Below are 17,419 nucleotides of genomic sequence, written 5' to 3' on the forward strand. Positions count from 1 at the left end.
CGTGATTGGTAGCCCAGGGCTAAAAATGGAAAAATTGCCTCAGATGCTTTGGAACGGGAGCTGGAGTCATTGTGGCTGGTTTTGCCGGTTCATAGTTACTAACAAGGTATGGAGTAAAAGGGAGTGTCACCTGAGTTCAGTCCAGGGGCGGCGGCGTCCAGGCACAAATTTAGAATAAAGTGAGTCTCTGTCGCGTGAGACTTCTACGGGATAGATCCAAATTGAGATCTATTACTCACTATAGATAGATAGTGTGTGAGTGTGTGTCTGTGTGAGAAACTCGATTGAGATGGCCGGTAAGGTCTTTGACCACCTGCATGCAGTGAGGTCAGTCAGTAAAAGTAAGTAAGTAATAAAGTCGGTAGAGTAGGTATATAGTAGAAGGCCAGTTACAATTCTTTCCCCGTAAGATACTCCGTTACAGCATCCATACTTGCCTCTAAATTCCCGGTTTAGTCAGCTGACCGGACCGGCTGGAGGGGGCCAACAACTCCACTTAGTAGGGCTGTAGGTTTCGAAAGGGGGTTTTGGTGTGTCATGGTGGCCAGTCCGCTGCAAATCATCGCCGACGATGCCGAATTTTGCAGGTTTCTCTGCGTAATGGCGAGCATCAACGGAGGGAAAAATGCCGCACTTGATTGCTTTTCGGGCTTATCATATTAGCAACCGGGGTTTCTTATCGGATGTGTGTGGCAGATAGATAGCAGCAAGAATTCGAGTACTTTGTCATGGTTAATTGTGATCAGTTGAGGGTAGTTTCTTCAATGATACTTACTACTTTAGACTACTATAGATACAGATTATCTTTTTTAGGAATAGATCTATCAACTTGGCCCAGAATCATTGGGCTCCTTTGTGTCCAGCCTGACAAAATGACTGATAACTAAACCTACTTGGTACTTGACCGCATTGAGGGAAGGATGGATCATACACACCGCCATTACAATACCACTTTTGGGAGATTTGCACTGTCGGGGATAATTGATTAGTTACTTGGTATTGGGTAACCACTTAGTACAAAAGAAGTAGTATTGAGTTAGCACGCAATTTCCAATTTCTTTGAGTGTGAAGTCATATGTGTCCGTCGAAGTTTCCTCACGCATCTAGACTTGCGGGGGGGGATGGTCGATCGGTACCTGGAAGATGGCCCGTGGCTACCATTTCTGTACTATTCTCAATCCATTCCTAGTCAACTTGCGGGGAGGGGGAGGGTTTGAGGGAAACTGCCTCCTACTAGTCTCCAACAGTCCAACTTCCCCAGTCAAATGAAATGCTTCGGAATCCCCAGCCGGAATTCCCATTATTAAAATGGCTCAAGCCTACCCCGTGCTATTACCCCATAGAAAGTCCGTCCGCGTATCCTCTTTTCCCCAAAGTTCCAAATTCCCAACATTCCCCTCTTCTTCCAGAGGCGGGGGTGGATAATTGTTCCTTTCCCTCATTCTCTTTCAATATCTTTCGCCCCTTCCCCTTGGCTGGTGGAAGTGGAACGGATGGGGATCAGACTTCCAAACATGAGTGGTTTTGCTCTAACCCACCGGAGGCTCCACTTGCTCGTCGTCTCGAATGGTCCATATGAAGTAATGAGAACTCCATCACTGGAAGACAAAAGAATACTCCCGGACCATGCGCCATCCCCAGCGGCTCCCATTCGCTGTCGGCTGCTTCGTTCGGTTGCCGTGATTCCTTGATGCAATGACGTACAACCCGCCATTCGCTGCCTGGATGTAATCCAGACATGCCAGGATGAGGCACGCACAAGCGGTGTCGCGCATTCTGCATCTTGTGACTCCCGAGTATTTTCACCGTCTTTGCTACTTGATTGCTCGAGCTCGGCTGCTGGTCGCTGATAGGTGTTTAGTCTTTGGACTTGTATCAAAGATACTCAGCTGAATAGGCTCTCGGACAGCTTTGCATGAAGACACGGCTGCTGCTGGGAGGAACTTTATCCCGGCGACATATCATCAGCAAGTCCGATCCCAACAGGTCACATACCAAGGCCAACTCTGTCACCTGCATTTCAGAGTTTCGAATGGTTGGATACAGTCAAGGCTGCTTGGTCGCTGCCATTGCCCTCGTGCACTGGAGGTAGTTAGGGAGCAGTATAATGGCTGATGAGCTGCAGACATCTATCATTTACACTCTGCAGCATCTGCATGCAAACCACGTTGATCAGCTTCCGCTTGGTTTGCTCTCACTCCTGCATGGTGCAAACTGCAATACAACCGGCTTGAGGAGCTTGTGGTCGTCTTCGCTCACAATGAGTAGGTCCTCCGATAAGATCCTACTGGACGGGATACAGTTCACCTATCTATATTGCGTCGGGTGAACCCATCCATAATGCACTCAGCGTGCTGCATGGTGAACTAGTTTACACCTGCAATGATTGTCATTATAAAAGTTCGAAGTTGATACAGTGAAACTTTGCTCTACTATGTGTACAACCAATCGAACAGGCAACGAGTGCAATGGATCGAGATAGTGCTGTAGAAGATTCATGAGGGCTGATGATGGTAAATACCCGTCACAGCGGACTTTACACTTCCCCTATTTCTCGCTGTTCAAATCTATGTGATCCCTTTCCAGGCTCTCTCATAATGCAAGGCACACAGAAACAAACACATGAGCGTCCTTATCATGCATCCGAGGGTCCCACTGATCTGGCCATCATTAGCAGGCCCAGATATAGAACGTTGAAATAACATACAATAGAGGCTAATCCCTTTTGGTTTGCCAAACTTTTAAGCTAGAGACGCCTAATATGTCAGGTGACGCTGACAGCTGATAACCTACGGACTCCTCAGTGCAAAGACCACTCTGCATTAGGCAGTCTCCATATTACTCAGAAGGGAATCATTAGATCACACTATCAATCTCTAGTCGTCTACAAACAGCTACTATTGAATTCTGTCTGTCTGTCTGGTATAATTGAAACAATATGATACAACCTCCATCTACCGCTTCTTGATGCTCACATCAATGTTACCAATTGCCCACGCGGCAACGAACACGGTGAACAGGCCAGCCGTGATGGTCACGGGCTTGCGCAGTCCATCCCACAGAGAGTAGTCGTAAGTGATCTATATCCAATGTGTGAGCTTGACTATTCCCGATATTTATCCGGTGTATGTAGGTAGTTACTTACCACAATCTGCGAGTCACGGGCCTCATCCGTCAACTCCTCCACGGTCAAAGTCAGCGCCGTGCGTCCCAGGGTATCCATGAAAGTCTTGTGGCTGGTGAGCTCAGTCTGGATCTGGTTGGCACCGGGGAGGCCATTGCTAGTCGCCTTCTCGAGAAGCTCGTAGCGGACGTTCCGGGCACCCTCGGGGAGGATGATGCGCACGACAGCCTTCTCGTACTGAATACCCTCGGGGACCTTGGGGCCCTCGATGAAGGGGACCTTCAGGACGTAAGAATCAGCGCCGGTGACAGCCTTGCGAAGGAAGGCAGAGAGGTCGTTGTTCCAGCCAATGCGGAAGCTGTAGTTCCATCCGCCAAAGATGGGGAAGCGGGGACGGAGCTCCAGGGAGGCGTCGCGGTTCGGGACCTTTCCGGGACGGTAGCGGCTCGTGGAGACGTTGCCAATGTCGTCGGTGAAGTAGGGGTCCACGGAGCCCGGCTTAAGGGGGATCTTCAGCTCGCGAATAGCGGAGGATGGCAGCTGCTGGTAGCTGCTGATGGTCCATTCCACGCGGTTGAAGTTGTCAGTGAGCTTGGAGCCGTTGTTGCGCAGCCAGTAGCGCTCTTCCGTCGCCAGGTTGCCGCCCCAGTGGGACACTTCCAGGTCACGCTCCAGAAGAGTGGCAGTGATGACGGGCTTGGTGAACTCGTACCGGACACTAGCCGGGTAGGTGGTCTCGGGAGCGATGTCGGCGTAGGGTCCGTAGGTGTAGGTGGCACCCTGGCGCTCTGGATCCGCGCCCGACGTCAGGTCCGTGGTGGTGTAGTCGGGGACAATGGTGCTGGGGAACTTGATCTTGGTCTTTTGGGTCGCGGTCGTGTACGCCGAGGGAGCGTAGGCCGAGAAGGCATAGGCGAGGTACTGGCGATCAGTCTGGCTGATGGCCGCAGGACGAGGCTTCAAGGTGTTGAGGGCGGAGTAGGAGATGCCCAGGGTGATTTGCGACGAAGGGGCAAGAGGCTTGGGAAGGTGAACAACAAAGTACTGGAAGTCCCTGTATGGTCAAGAAGACAAAAGATCAGCAAGCCGTTCTAGATACATCCACCATGCATAGATCAAGCAACCGTGGCTTCGTCCTACACCAACCCAGCCATTGGCCGCCATTGCGGACGACTTACCTGCTCGAGTCGAACTCAGTAGCTTCCACCTCGAAGCGTCCCTGTTCAGGAGCCGATTTATCACGGACTTCTAGGGCACCGACCTTGTCGTAGAGGTCTGACGGGAAGGACAAGTAGTAGTCGGACTGCGGCTTCTTGTCCACATTCTCAACGACAACATTGACAGTCTCACGCAAATAACCCTTCTCCAAATTGGTGTTGCGGACGAGATTGGCGTTCTTAAACACTTGGGGAGGCTTGAAATCGCGAGGAAGAGCTACAGGGGAGCTCGAGGGAGTCGAGTCGGCATAAACCAAGCTGTTGCTGCTGGACAGGAACAAGCCGCACAGCGCAGCGAGTGCGGTAAACGGCCTCATAGTGGGCGATATGGGCGGTCTTTCAACGACCGCGCCTAGGACCTATACACTCACCAGGAGATAGTCCCAAGGAGAAAGAAATGAGCGAGAAGATGGACGGGAAGGTGGGAGGAATTGGGCGATAAGTCGAGGGGGAGAAAGAGACGCGCGGAGATGCTGAGGTGTCCCGATGCGGGATTACGAATTACGTACGGCGACCGCCGCGGCCAAAACTTCCTGCTTTTATCGCCGATAACCCGCGATTCCTCCTTGCAACTCTATCCCCGCACTGTCTAGCTACGAGACTCTCGTTTTTTTGCTTTTAGTTTTCAGTGTCCCAACCATCGTGGTCTCCATGCTCGCTTCTCGAGCTGCTGCTCGTTCATGCTGCCGGTCAGCTAGAGCCCCGGCACGAGCCGCGGTAGCAGCCCGGCGCTATCACGGTCTCGCTCAGAGCAAGCTCTTCAAGGTGTCTGAGGAAGTCCGCGATGCTGTTGCTACTGGGAAGCCTGTCGTGGCTCTCGAGTCGACCATCTATACTCATGGTATGGTTTCTACCTGCTTGGTTGGTTGGGTATAGCTGACAGTTACAGGATTTCCCTATCCTGAGAGCGTTGCTCTGGCAGAGTTGCTAGAGTCGGTCGTCCGGTCCAATGGCGCTGTGCCTGCTACAATTGGAATTCTTGGTGGCGAAGCACGCGTTGGATTAAGTCCCGAGGAGCTTGTCGAGCTAGCATCAGCTGCGGAGAAGAAGAATGCGCTGAAAGTGTCTCGGCGAGACCTTGGTTACATCTGTGGCTTGGTGGGTGGGATGATTCCTCTTATCGATACACATCTGACAGTAGTAGGGGCTGGCTGGCAAACGCCTTCATGGGGGTACAACGGTGTCTGGCACGATGGTGCTCGCGCACTTGGCGGGGATCAAGATATTCGGCACTGGTGGACTAGGTGGTGTGCATCGCGGCGGCGAGAACTCCATGGACATCTCCGGTACGTGCAGCTATGGATATAACGAGAGTCCGGCTAACTGTAGCAGCCGACCTTACTGAACTGGGACGCACACCGGTGGCGGTTGTCAGCTCTGGGTGCAAGAGCTTCCTGGACATCCCGCGTACGCTCGAATACCTCGAGACGGAGGGCGTCTGTGTGGGAACCTTTGCCGATGGTCGCCAGGGCTCTGTGGACTTTCCTGCATTCTACACCCGGGACAGCGGGCTGAAGAGTCCAAAGGTCATTCAAAATGAGGCCGAGGCCGCGGCTATTGTCTGTAAGTCTTGCTGCATATCTCACTGACGCACATAAGATACTGATGAATACAGACGCCCAGTCGCAAATCCCCGTCTCGTCGGGCATCCTTCTTGCCAACCCGGTACCACTTGAGCACTCTGTTGCAAAGAGTGATATGGACCATATCATCGACGAAGCTCTTCGCCTCGCCGACGTCGAGGGCTACCATGGAAGTGACAACACGCCCTTTGTGCTGGCCAAGATCAAGGAACTCAGCGGCGGAAAGAGCGTGATTGCCAACCGAGCTCTGGTAGAGGCGAACGTGAAGCGCGCGGCCAAGGTTGCCGTAGAACTCTCCAAACTGGAGCGGTCTGGGGGGGCGCTCAATGAACGGTGAGCTGCCACTCGTGCGTTCAGACTCGGGATATCCTAATTGAGATGGTGTGCGCAGACACATGCCAGCTTTCTCCGGGACCAGTAGGGCTGACCAAGCGACTGAAACAGAGCTGGAGCATGCAACTAAGACTCCACTGGAGACTATAACCAAGGCGGATGTCCTCGTGGCTGGCTCCTTGGCCATCGATCTTTCCTGCGACTTTGCCCCGGCCGAAGCAAACACCACGACGCCCGCTTTGCAGACATCAAACCGCGCCGTCATCGGACAGAGCCTAGGGGGAGTTGGACACAATGTGGCCATTGCCGCAAGGTATCTGGACAGCTCAGTGTTGTTCTGCAGCGTTGTGGGTGATGACCTAAGCGGCCAAGCTGCGCTGTCCAGTCTCCGACAGGAGGGTCTCTCCACAGCCGCCATCAAGGTGCTCCCTCCGTCCTCCGGAGCACGCACGGCCCAATACATCGCCGTCAACGATGCGAAGAAAGACCTAGTGGTAGCCATGGCCGACATGGCAATCATGGAACTGCCAGAGCAGGCACTAGACTTTGACAACTTCTGGGAACCAATGATGTCCCGCGCACAGCCTCAATGGGCAGTAGTCGACGGCAACTGGAACGACGAAGTCCTAAGCAAATGGGTATCCCTAGCCAAGAAGCACAAGGCACGGGTAGCCTTTGAGCCCGTGTCCACAGCGAAAAGCCGTTGTCTATTCAGGTCCGCCATCAAACCACCTGACTGCGTTCCCAACAATACCGTCAGCCTGGCCGCCCCGAACCAGTTCGAGCTCGCAGCCATGTACCAGGCCGCGCGGGAGAACGGACACCTTGACTCAGAGGAATGGTGGCGGATCATCGACGCCATGGGCATGACGGGATCAGGGTCGCGCGAGCGACTAGTGGCCATGACCTCGGCGACGCTGGTCGACCAGGGAATCCCGCAGCAAAGCATCCAGCTACTGCCGTTTATCCCATGCGTGCTCACCAAGCTAGGCCGGGAAGGCGTGCTTCTGACGCAGCTGCTGCGGCCGGGCGATGCGCGACTGACGAGTCCGGAGTCAGCACCGTATATCCTCTCGCGGGCGTTGACGTCGGACGGGCTGATCGGGGGAGTGTACCTGCGGCTGTTCCCAGCTGCAGCAGAGCTAGATGAAAAGGACATTGTAAGCGTCAACGGAGCGGGCGATACGCTGCTGGGAGCAGTAGTGACAGGACTGGCGCGGGGAGGAGCTGTGGAAGAGGTGATTCCACGAGCACAAGAAGCGAGCGTAATGACATTGCAGCAGGAGGGGGGAGTAAGTAAAGAGATATCCAGACTGGCTGGAAGTATATAGTGCGTTCATACTCATCCATGATCTATGAATTCGCGTTAAACAGACATGCTACTACTACTATACATACTACTACGCACACCAAAAGAAACCAAAACATCCACCCTAAGAAACAACCATATCCACCCCCTCCGCCCCAACAACAGGCAACCCATCTCTACTCAAAACCCCCACCTGCACCAACACACTGGCCTGATCCCAATAAGCATGCACGCGGGCGACCTTTCCCGCCGTGAAACTGGCCACCAGCACCAACGCCACCTTGACGTCCTTCCCCGTCGGGGGCAGGTTCGGCAGTAACCATGGAATGGCACGATCATGCGTGAAGGTTAGGAGAAGTTCATCGACGATGCGATCAGGCCCTGTAGTGCGGGAGAGCAGACGGATGGATTGGTTAGAGGGGGAGGGAGTGGGAGAGAGGAAGTGGCTGTTGGTATAGAATTTCGTTATGGTGGAGGGGGTTGTTCCTATGCCATCATCAACTTTCATTAGTATCTCGTCATGTTCACTATATGTCATGTCTCATGGTGATGGAGAACAGAAGGAAGGGGGATACATACCACCAGCACAAGTAGGCACACACACCACGACAGGCGACTCTTCAATCGTGCATGTCTCTGTCTCTGTGCCCTTCCCGGCACCAGTATATAAATGTGAGGAAGAACTCCCACTACTATGCACACTCTCCATCTGCACACCCATTCCGCTGCCCACCATCAACCCTACTAATTCCGCTGCGCGGTGACTGCGCTCGTCTTCTTCGTCTCGTTCACTACCCCCTTCCCCAGAAGTGGAAGACGAAGACGATAAACACCGCCAATACTCCTCCCACACGCTCTCGACATCAGGCACACGCCATTTCGTCGCGGGCCATCCGAACCCCCGCTTTAGGGTCTCGAGGGCGCGAGACCACGCTAGGCGTGCGGAGAGCTTGTCATAGTTCGACGAAGAAGGCTCAGCGAATCTAGGTGATGATTCGGGGTAGGTGAAGACGTGGCAGCGGTGGCGTTTTCGCGGGTGGTTTTTGGTGCTGTTGAGGAGGGTGTCTGCGATTGAGGAGGTGGTGGTGGATGTACCGGCGAGGTGGATCTGGATACAGAGGAGAGGGATGGAGGGGGGGTAGGTTGTGGGTGTTGTTGTTGAGGATGTACTTCCTGTTGCTCCGCGAAAGGTATCTGGGGATGTACTGGTGAGGTTACTGCTGTTGTTGGCGGTGCTGGTACTGGTGAGAGGTCCTTCGGGGTAGTATGCCACTAGGGCACAGAGTCTGGGGAAGGGGTTTGTGGCTGTTAGTGGTTGGTGGTGGGATTCGAGGAGGAGGTGGGCGGGTTTGTTGTATGCTTTATACCATTAATATCAGTCATGTATACCATGGAGTAGTTGTTAAGTAGGGTAGGGTATGATGGGAGGGAGGGGCGGAATTACCAACGACAGCATATCTCTCGCCCGGCTCGAGATCATCTTCCCTCTCATGCAACAGATTCTCCAGTTCCTTGCGCTCTTTATCTACATCCCCACAGCCATCTACTGCATTTTGACACCCCCGGAAGGGGAGATACTCGACGTCGAAGCCCTCAGCGCGGAAGCGCGATAAGATTCCCGCGTCGAAGTCGGGAGTATCGGAGGTCAGGTATAGTCTGCGTGGGGGAGAGGCTTCTGCTTCGCGACGACGACTGTGTTTGTCGTTGGCTGATGGGGGAGATTGTAGTGGTGTACCATAGTTGCTGTTGGTAGGGTTTGTGCCGGCGGAACTGCTGCGGCGACGACGGAGGTGTTGGCGGAGACGGTCCATTCTAGTAGTATTATTTTGAAATATTCCAGTATATAATGTGGTATAGTAGATGTGCTAAGTAGTATGGTCATCCATGGTGCGAACTCCGAGCATCCCGATTCATATATATACTGTATGCTGGTGGCTTATGCTTTGGCGGACATGCTCAGTGACGTCGACGATTCCAGGGTGTTGTTCTCATCTCACAGGGCGACGTGGATCCATTCAGCCAGGGACGGGTTGAGTAGTATGAACTTTGTGTGTACACCGTCAGTTCGTTAGTTGTAGTTGGGTTGTAAATCAGCCCGATCCATTGCATACATATGTGCGTGGCAATTCTATCGCATTATCGTATCTATCGTGAGTCAGTGACGTCGATCTATATACAAGTCTCGAGTTTTCCCATCCCTCGCATAGCGCCACCGCTCAATGGCGTCAACCACTATACCACAATGCTGCTGCAACATCTACTCGAAACTGGTCAACCAGCGAATCTCCTCCCTTACATTCCCCTCACTAGTCGGATCCTCAACCAAATAGCACCGATACGCCGGGCGCTGCAAACTCCGCCTCGCGACCTCACAATCCACGCGAATATCCTCGATCAACGCCTCCGACGAAACATAATCATATTCAGGACGAATATATCCCAGAATCAGCAAGTTGAGTGGCGTGCCATAAAAGTCGGGCATTTTGTGGAAGGTGACCTGTCCGTCGGTAGAAGTAGTGGCGGTCGGCGAGGGGGCGGAGAGGGGCGGCATGATGTGGATTTCCTGCATTGCAGACAATAGAGCATTAATCTATTGCATATTCAAGTGGTGTATATAAAGTGACAAAACTGGGAGGTGGGACGTACAATTGACTTGGACTCGTTCTTGTAGAAAGGATTGTATCCGATGCTCAGCACCGCCGGGCGGATGGTCTCCCCCGTTGCGAAGCGCGCTGGATCCAGCGCCACGACGCCGTAATAAACGCCTACGGATAATTCGGGATGCTGGGAGAGCTCATCGGCAGGGATGTTTGCTGTTGGAATGCCCAGCTGTGGTTCTTTGCGTCAGTTGGAGCTGCTGGACTTCCGGGTTGGAGGTGCAAGGTACCTCTTTGCTGCCCCGCCCGAAGCCTTTGATGACAGGTCCACTCATGCGGATGGGATACGGGGGCTCCGGTCCCTCTTCGGGACCGGTGACGGGGTCGCGAGGCCGATCGGGGCGCATTTTAGAAGCTGAGATGAGTGGATGGTGTTGAAGTAGTGATAGGTGGAGGAAGAGAGAGAGAGAGCGAGAGAATAAGATGGAAGAGAGATCGGCGATAAGACAGGTGGGGCTATGGACTATCAAACGATGCGATTGTGGAGTTCAGGCTTCATCAGGGCATCCACCAACTGGCCAATTATCTACTCCCTTTTCCAGCTTATAGAGTTGCACTCTTATTCGCAGATAGATAAAATGGTATATTTCAGGATTATCTACGTTCATCCCGTTTTGCCGTAACTCCGTTCCTCTAATGGATGATATGACTCGTACTATCAGTTTAATCGTAACTATTTTTACTCCATCTCAATCGTCGCCGGAGGCTTGCTGGAAATGTCGTACAGGACACGGGACACTACACCAATTAGCAGATATTCCTAATGTTGGAAGGAGAATGTAACATACCGCCGTGGACCTCGTTGATGATGCGGGTCGAGCACCGGCTCAGGAACTCGTTGTCGAAGGGGAATGCGTGAGCCGTCATGACTGCTTCTGTTAGTCCATCATCACCAGCAAAGTAATCAGCTCACTTACAGTCGGTCGTCTCAACAGCACGCAGGATGATGATCTCGGCGTACACACGCTTGTCACCCATGACACCCACCGCCTTGCTGGGGTCCAGGGCAGCGTAGGCCTGCGCAATCTGGTCGTACAGACCAGCCTCGCGGATCATCGAGATGAAGATGTGGTCGGCCCGGCGGGCAATCTCCACGCGCTCGGGGGTAACCTCGCCGAGAACACGGATGGCAATACCGGGACCGGGGAAGGGGTGGCGCATGACCAGCTCGTGAGCAATGCCCAGCTGGCGACCCAGGGCGCGCACCTCATCCTTGAACAGCTCACGGAGCGGCTCAATGAGTCTCATGCCCTGACCGTCAATCATGCGCTCTGTGAGGGATTAGCGGGTTGCCAGATATTCCAGAACCGAAATACTTACGGGGCAGACCACCGACGTTGTGGTGGGTCTTGATGGTCGCCGAGGGACCCTTGAAGGAGATACTCTCGATGACATCGGGGTACAGAGTACCCTGGAGGAACCACTTGATCTTGGCACCCTGGTGCTCGGCCTCGGCCTCGATCTTCTGAGCCTCCTCCTCGAAGACGTCAATGAAGGTGTTGCCGATAAACTTGCGCTTCTTTTCGGGCTCGGTGACACCCTTGAGACCGTCCAAGAAGCGCTTGGATGCGTCAACGACAGTCAGGTTGATACCGAGGTGCTTGTTCAGGGTCTCCTCGACGATGTCGCACTCGTTCAGACGCATGCAACCGTTGTTGACGAGCACGGCGTGGAAGCGGTCGCCGATGGCCTCCTTCATGAGCTTGGCAGCACTGCACTTATTAGCACCACCCAATAATTGAAACAATGGAAATCAACTTACACAGTGGAGTCGACACCACCGCTGACAGCACCCAGAACATGGTCAGTCTCACCGACCAGCTTGCGAATGCGGGCAATCTCCTGGTCGACGAAGCGGGACATGGTCCAGTTCTGTTGGGCACCGCAAATGTCGACGGCAAAGTTCTTCAGGATGGTAGCACCGAGAGGGGTGTGGGTGACCTCGGGGTGGAACTGCACACCGTAAAGGGGCTTGGTCTGGTGGGCAATACCGGCATAAGGGGAGTTGGAGGTGGTGGCGATGGTGTGGAAGTCGGTGGGAAGCTTGACGAGCTTGTCACCGTGACTCATCCAGACCTTGATCTGGCCCTCGAGGCCGGCGAACAGCTTGTCGACGTGGCCCTGGTCGTCGAGGCGCTTGGCGTGGAGGTCGGCGTGACCATACTCACGCTCGGTACCGGCGTCAACGTTGTCCTTGCCCAGACGGTAGGCGATTTCCTGCAGACCGTAGCAGATACCGAGGATGGGGACACCGAGGTCGAAGACGGCGGGGTCAGCGTGGGGGGCTGTAGTTGGATAGAATGAGTATATGACTCTAGAAAATGGTTCCGCGGGGAGGTTTCCGCTTACCGCCGTCCTCGTAGACACTGTAGGGACTACCGGACAGGATGATACCCTTGGGCTTGAAGGGCAGATCGGCGATCTTCTGAGTGCATGGCAGCATCTCACTGTAGACATTGATCTCGCGCAGTCTCCGGGTCAGGAGATGCGTCTGGGAGGGAGGATTAGTATGTGAGTCATGGGGATGGCGGGGTAATTGAAGCACTGGAAGCGGCAGAGAGAGTGTGGTATAGAGGGAGAGCGTACGTATTGAGAACCAAAGTCAAGGATGAGGATGGTGTCAAAGGTGGCATGGGGAACCTCCTGGTCGGCCATTGTGACGGTGGGCAGTCTATCAGACCAATTGATGAACTTTCGACTTGCAGCTGAACCCGACAAGAAGAAGATCTTCCATCTTTCTTTGCCGCTCGAGAATTTTTTTTCTCCCGGGCGGTGAGCCCCGAATGCGGAGGTGATAAAAATAGCCAATAGAATTGCATCTGTCAAAGGCGGTCGGATTGATAGCAAGCTAGATGTTTATCAGTCACGTGCTAATTACATAATATGCATAATATATTCCAGGATACAGAGCTATATATGCATGCCAGCCCTAAATACAGAACCGACGACAACAACAAAACCGGCAATCTCCTCGACAAGTCCAGCATGTGAAAACAACTCATCAGTGTATATAATGGAAATTTAGATCACTCGTATCCCCCACTTACTTGTTCAGAGATTTTACCCTCTCTCCAAATTGACTCACGACAATCTCTGAAAACCAAGAGCAACCGAAAGGACCCCACTAAGCCCGATATAAACTAAAGCTGCGGCTCCTGCATCCCAAATACGAGCAGGACCAGAGATTAACCCCCTGAACATGGTTTAGCGGCGGACTCTGCCGCCTATTTTAGGTAGAAGGGTCTTGTGCTTCGGGGGACAGTTCTGCGCCGAGTCTAAATGGGGAGGGCCACTACGACACTCTATTTGCTGAGAGGGGTCGATTAGAAGGATGAGGCTACGCTAAGAAGAACCTTCAGGGAGATGAGGGTCTCGTAAACACGGAATACAGGGTTCTTGTCGTCAGGGGTCAAAGTGTAGCTACTAACCAAGTAGATTTGGTTGTGACTTGGTGAGACATAAGTAGTACAAGTTGGGGCTGTTCCTGTTTCATTCTTTCTTTGTTGTAATCACACTCACACCTGCTTCCTATTCATCTATCTCTTTCCTCCTATACTACAGTCTTTACTCTGATTGTACCTCTCACTGTCCCTACCTCTACCATACACATACACACTTACACATACCTTCACCCAAAAAGGATAAAGACAACCCACCAACATGCAATTCGCCAAATCCACTCTCCTCACTCTCCTCCCCCTCCTCCCTCTCACTACCGCCGCCGACGTCTCAACCGTCTCCCTCTTCACCTACCACCCAGCGACCACCGCAGGGGCCAACATCCCCGAATTCTCTCTCTCCAGCGTCCCTCTCGGCGCCTCCATCATCAGCGCCAACCCCACAGCCACCACCATGGCCGTCTCATGCCTCAACGACGATAACTGCATCCTGCCCAGCCCCATCACCGTCACCGCAGGTCCCTCCACATACACTCTGTCCGCTGTGTACAGCACCAGCATGGAGGGTGTGCAGGAGGTGCTCACCATCGTCGAGGACTGCAAGATCACGGGCGTGACGCAGGGCGCGTCCTGCAGTGTGAGCTATGGAGTCGAGGCGACGTACAAGGGAGTTAGCACGAGTACGGCGAGCAACACTCAGATGAGTATCGCCAGTACGGAGATTGGGTATGAGACTGTCAGTGTCACTGGGGGTGCTGACAAGTTGAGTGGTGCGACTGCGGCTGGAACTGCTAGTGGAAGCACCGAGACGGGTATGGCTGGACGTAATGCTGTCGGGGCTGGAGCTTTGGCTATGGGTGTGGCTATTGCTGGGTTGGGGATGTTGTAGATTATGATGCTTGATTATGATTGATTAATTTATTGGAAAAGGGGTATTGTCGTGGAGGATATAATGTTTGGTTATTACGTCCATCTATGCTTAGTATATGTTGCTCATCATACTCAGTTGCAACTACATGGCTAGCTACCATAGCCACTTTCAATATGTACAACGCCTCTATGTCAGCCTGGGAATCATACACAGTAGCAATATGTACCAATACAAGACCAGATTGCTTCCGGTCATTGGCAAAACAAAAAAAGGCTAGCGGTAAAATAATCAACAATCATCCTTTTTGATATCCGGCCCGGGTATGAACATGAAACAAATATGATCATAAATCAAATGCACGGTAAGAACTATACCCTCATTAGCATCACCATCCTCATTATCACATCACAGGAACACTGGTATACTCACATTCATCACAATCAACATCGGTATGTCGAATACATCTCGCTTCACTGTCCAGCAGTACGCACATTCGACCTTGCCGTCCTTGAACCCTAGCTGGTTCATCCCCGCCTCGCTGGCGATTCCCCCCTTGCGCAAGTGGTTGTTCCAGCGCTGGTTATCCTCTGCGGCAGCGCCCTCCATGTCCTCCTTCGTCTTGTACTTTAACAGCTTGCACGTTGTCATCACACTACCGCGCGAGTCGCCAAACGCCAGCCGTGCGAAATCCTCATAGAACTGCACCACGCTGTCATCATCCAATAACTCTGCCAGGAATACTGGCTGCGGGCGCCCGGGCGTACTGTCCACTGTCGACCGAGGCGTGAAGCTGCGCGACGACGCCCCGGAGTTCGGCATTGATGAACCGCCCGTGTTGACATTGAGATTCGGCTCTTTGCCGAGCAGCACATCCTTCTTCCATCCCGTCAGGATACTGAACTCCTTGCCCACAGCGGCGATCTCGCCCGTCCGACGGCACACGATGGTTGGCGTGCCACACGCGTTGATAAAGTCCTCATATTCCCACAACGTCCGCTGGAAGCACTTCTCCATGAAGATCAGGTCGTCCCGGTTGAGCGTCTTGGTCGTCGCGATGAATGACGGCCGGATCGACGCCAGCGCCTTGGCGATCTGCAGCGTCTTCTGCGGCGGGAAACGTCTTTGAATGAATGCCGTGAGGCCGTGAAAGCGGCTGGTGTATGCGTACGGCTCCTTGACGCTGTCGTAGATGGCCGACGGGTTGCGTTGTCGTCGCCGCACGCCGACCTGTAAGTTCTGATGCTTCAAGCTCGGTGTTGTAATCATCGGTCGTTGTTGTCCATGCGGGGCTAACCCGTTCGACTTGCTTGCCACCGCACTGTGAAACGGGGTCTCCTCAAGCCCAGTCGTCATCTGCGGGCTAGTCGTCGCACCGGGACTGTTGAAATTGGCCGGTCCGCTTTCGATGGCAAATGCATGCGGCGCATCCGCTTTGCTCAAATGTCCAGGAATCGCGCTGCCTTGTCCCGACTGCGGATAAACCCCCGGCATATGCGGTTGTCCCGGGGCCTGTCCGCTGGGCCATTCATTGAGGAGCGGATCCCCAAACATGAACGGCTGCTGGTTGCCTGGGCTTTCCCCAAAGCCTGGTGCCCCAGTAATGGGAGTTGAAGCATATTGTGCCGAGCCACTGCGCCCCATAGACCCGCGCTGCGTGGCCGAATCACTCGGTGAATCGCCCGCCCCCGTCGCCATGTGTCCTAGCATGCCAAACTCCAACGCACCGTATCGGTTCTCAAAATTCATGCTGGAAAGGTCAAAGTTGAAGAGAGCGGGATCACTGGGATCGAAGAAGGGACCGGCGAACGGATTTTGACCCTGGCCTGGGGGACCGGAGACGCTCGTAGACGGTGGTTGCGGGTTGACGGAGGGGAGGCTGTTGGTTCGAGCCGTAGGAGTAGCCTTGAGGTTAAAGGTTGGCGACACCGGCGATTGCGAAGGAAACGAGCCTTGGTTGATGGTATTCTCTTGGTAGACATAGGTAGTCGACTGGGGAGTAGGATAGAAGTTTGCGCCAGCGCTCTGCTGACCGGTCGCGTTCACGGCATTGGCGCCATTCCGAGACAAGGGCAGGCTGTTGCGCATGGGATTGTTGTAGAAGGTCCCGCCAATCCCCGGCATCAACGCTCCATCCGGCGCATCGTGGAGGTACTTGGCCTTCTTCCGGACCCCGTCGTGACACGCATCTTGGAGACCGCGCTTGATGCACCGCTGACACGGTCGCTCATCACCTACGCGAAGCCTCAATTAGTTTGGAAGTTCAGTTAGACACACAAAAGATATGCGCCGCTAAGAGCGCGCCTGTATGGGCGCTAAACGCATGTGTAATCGGAGAAAAAAAAGGGTCGAATGCAAGCAACGCTGGAAAAATAAGGTCAGTCGTACCGCAAGTCAAGTGTGCGCGCTGGCAAGCAAAACAAGCCCGTCTCGCCTTCTTCCTCCGGGGTCTAGACGGGTCTTTCGGGTTGGGCTTCTGGCCATTCGCGGAGGCACCATTCGCAGTCCCGTCGCCGTTGGCCTCGGTCTTCGGCTTGTCGGGTTGTTCTCCGGCGGCACTTATCTCCTGGCTGGCTTCCGTGCGCTCAGCCGAGGGAGCTGGGGAATCTTGCTCCTTCGCTTCCGCGTTCATATCGGCAGACAATCAATTGTAACCGAGGTGTATGTGTGTGCGATACGGCCGTTATCAATTCGTCCGACCGGGTGTCACTCCGCGTCGTAATTCGAGGCGATCAGCGACAGGGTAAATGAAGCAGTTGCAGGGTGGGCGAGCGCGTGGGGTTGCCACCGTAAATTTTGAGCAAGACTGCCTTTGTCGCGTTGCGAACCAGCGCACAACAGAAGGGGATCTTGGTCGAGAGTCCGCTGATCAACCTCGCCAGGCTTTACTCTGGGAGTCGCAAAGAGATCGGTTGTTGGCCGGTCGGGCG

At 53.7% G+C, this 17,419-nt stretch overlaps 7 protein-coding genes across 7 annotated transcripts; 3 read left to right on the top strand and 4 right to left on the bottom strand.

The window, feature by feature from the left end:
* Positions 1 to 1,285: 1,285 nt before the first annotated feature.
* On the top strand, positions 1,286 to 2,702 carry BO87DRAFT_411035 (uncharacterized protein; the record flags this gene model as incomplete). The annotated part of the gene is made up of 5 exons (XM_025626393.1): positions 1,286 to 1,853; positions 1,922 to 2,045; positions 2,093 to 2,186; positions 2,269 to 2,361; positions 2,587 to 2,702. The coding sequence occupies exons 1-5, from the start codon at positions 1,747 to 1,749 to the stop codon at positions 2,700 to 2,702; spliced, it is 534 nt and encodes a 177-aa protein (XP_025474234.1). The 5' UTR covers positions 1,286 to 1,746.
* A 169-nt stretch (positions 2,703 to 2,871) lies between these two features.
* Positions 2,872 to 4,799, bottom strand: BO87DRAFT_370388 (dolichyl-diphosphooligosaccharide--protein glycotransferase subunit OST1). Its single transcript, XM_025622025.1, has 3 exons — positions 4,303 to 4,799; positions 3,146 to 4,178; positions 2,872 to 3,080 (listed from the first exon to the last, which is right to left on the bottom strand). Exons 1-3 carry the CDS (start codon positions 4,656 to 4,658, stop codon positions 2,955 to 2,957), a joined length of 1,515 nt encoding a protein of 504 aa, XP_025474235.1. The 5' UTR covers positions 4,659 to 4,799; the 3' UTR covers positions 2,872 to 2,954.
* Positions 4,800 to 4,923: 124 nt separating this feature from the next.
* Positions 4,924 to 7,633, top strand: BO87DRAFT_411037 (pseudouridine-5'-phosphate glycosidase/carbohydrate kinase family protein). Its single transcript, XM_025626394.1, has 6 exons — positions 4,924 to 5,182; positions 5,231 to 5,439; positions 5,486 to 5,627; positions 5,674 to 5,904; positions 5,957 to 6,257; positions 6,316 to 7,633. Exons 1-6 carry the CDS (start codon positions 4,993 to 4,995, stop codon positions 7,586 to 7,588), a joined length of 2,346 nt encoding a protein of 781 aa, XP_025474236.1. The 5' UTR covers positions 4,924 to 4,992; the 3' UTR covers positions 7,589 to 7,633.
* A 57-nt stretch (positions 7,634 to 7,690) lies between these two features.
* Positions 7,691 to 10,628, bottom strand: BO87DRAFT_370395 (dienelactone hydrolase; the record flags this gene model as incomplete). Its single annotated transcript, XM_025622026.1, has 6 exons — positions 10,454 to 10,628; positions 10,213 to 10,395; positions 9,828 to 10,129; positions 9,011 to 9,378; positions 8,146 to 8,925; positions 7,691 to 8,052 (listed from the first exon to the last, which is right to left on the bottom strand). Exons 1-6 carry the CDS (start codon positions 10,568 to 10,570, stop codon positions 7,691 to 7,693), a joined length of 2,112 nt encoding a protein of 703 aa, XP_025474237.1. The 5' UTR covers positions 10,571 to 10,628.
* An 81-nt stretch (positions 10,629 to 10,709) lies between these two features.
* On the bottom strand, positions 10,710 to 12,934 carry gua1 (GMP synthase (glutamine-hydrolyzing)). Its single transcript, XM_025620888.1, has 7 exons — positions 12,810 to 12,934; positions 12,573 to 12,714; positions 11,986 to 12,508; positions 11,544 to 11,935; positions 11,141 to 11,494; positions 11,012 to 11,092; positions 10,710 to 10,961 (listed from the first exon to the last, which is right to left on the bottom strand). The coding sequence occupies exons 1-7, from the start codon at positions 12,876 to 12,878 to the stop codon at positions 10,903 to 10,905; spliced, it is 1,620 nt and encodes a 539-aa protein (XP_025474238.1). The 5' UTR covers positions 12,879 to 12,934; the 3' UTR covers positions 10,710 to 10,902.
* Positions 12,935 to 13,699: 765 nt separating this feature from the next.
* On the top strand, positions 13,700 to 14,799 carry BO87DRAFT_381115 (putative GPI anchored cell wall protein). Its single transcript, XM_025624454.1, has one exon. It carries the CDS (start codon positions 13,884 to 13,886, stop codon positions 14,508 to 14,510), a length of 627 nt encoding a protein of 208 aa, XP_025474239.1. The 5' UTR covers positions 13,700 to 13,883; the 3' UTR covers positions 14,511 to 14,799.
* On the bottom strand, positions 14,704 to 17,121 carry BO87DRAFT_450921 (C6 finger domain protein; the record flags this gene model as incomplete). Its single annotated transcript, XM_025628439.1, has 2 exons — positions 14,704 to 16,723; positions 16,878 to 17,121. The coding sequence occupies 2 exons, from the start codon at positions 17,119 to 17,121 to the stop codon at positions 14,898 to 14,900; spliced, it is 2,070 nt and encodes a 689-aa protein (XP_025474240.1). The 3' UTR covers positions 14,704 to 14,897.
* Between the last annotated feature and the right edge of the window lie 298 nt (positions 17,122 to 17,419).

Source organism: Aspergillus neoniger (assembly GCF_003184625.1).
Source record: "Aspergillus neoniger CBS 115656 unplaced genomic scaffold BO87scaffold_60, whole genome shotgun sequence".
Classification (NCBI taxonomy): domain Eukaryota; kingdom Fungi; phylum Ascomycota; class Eurotiomycetes; order Eurotiales; family Aspergillaceae; genus Aspergillus; species Aspergillus neoniger.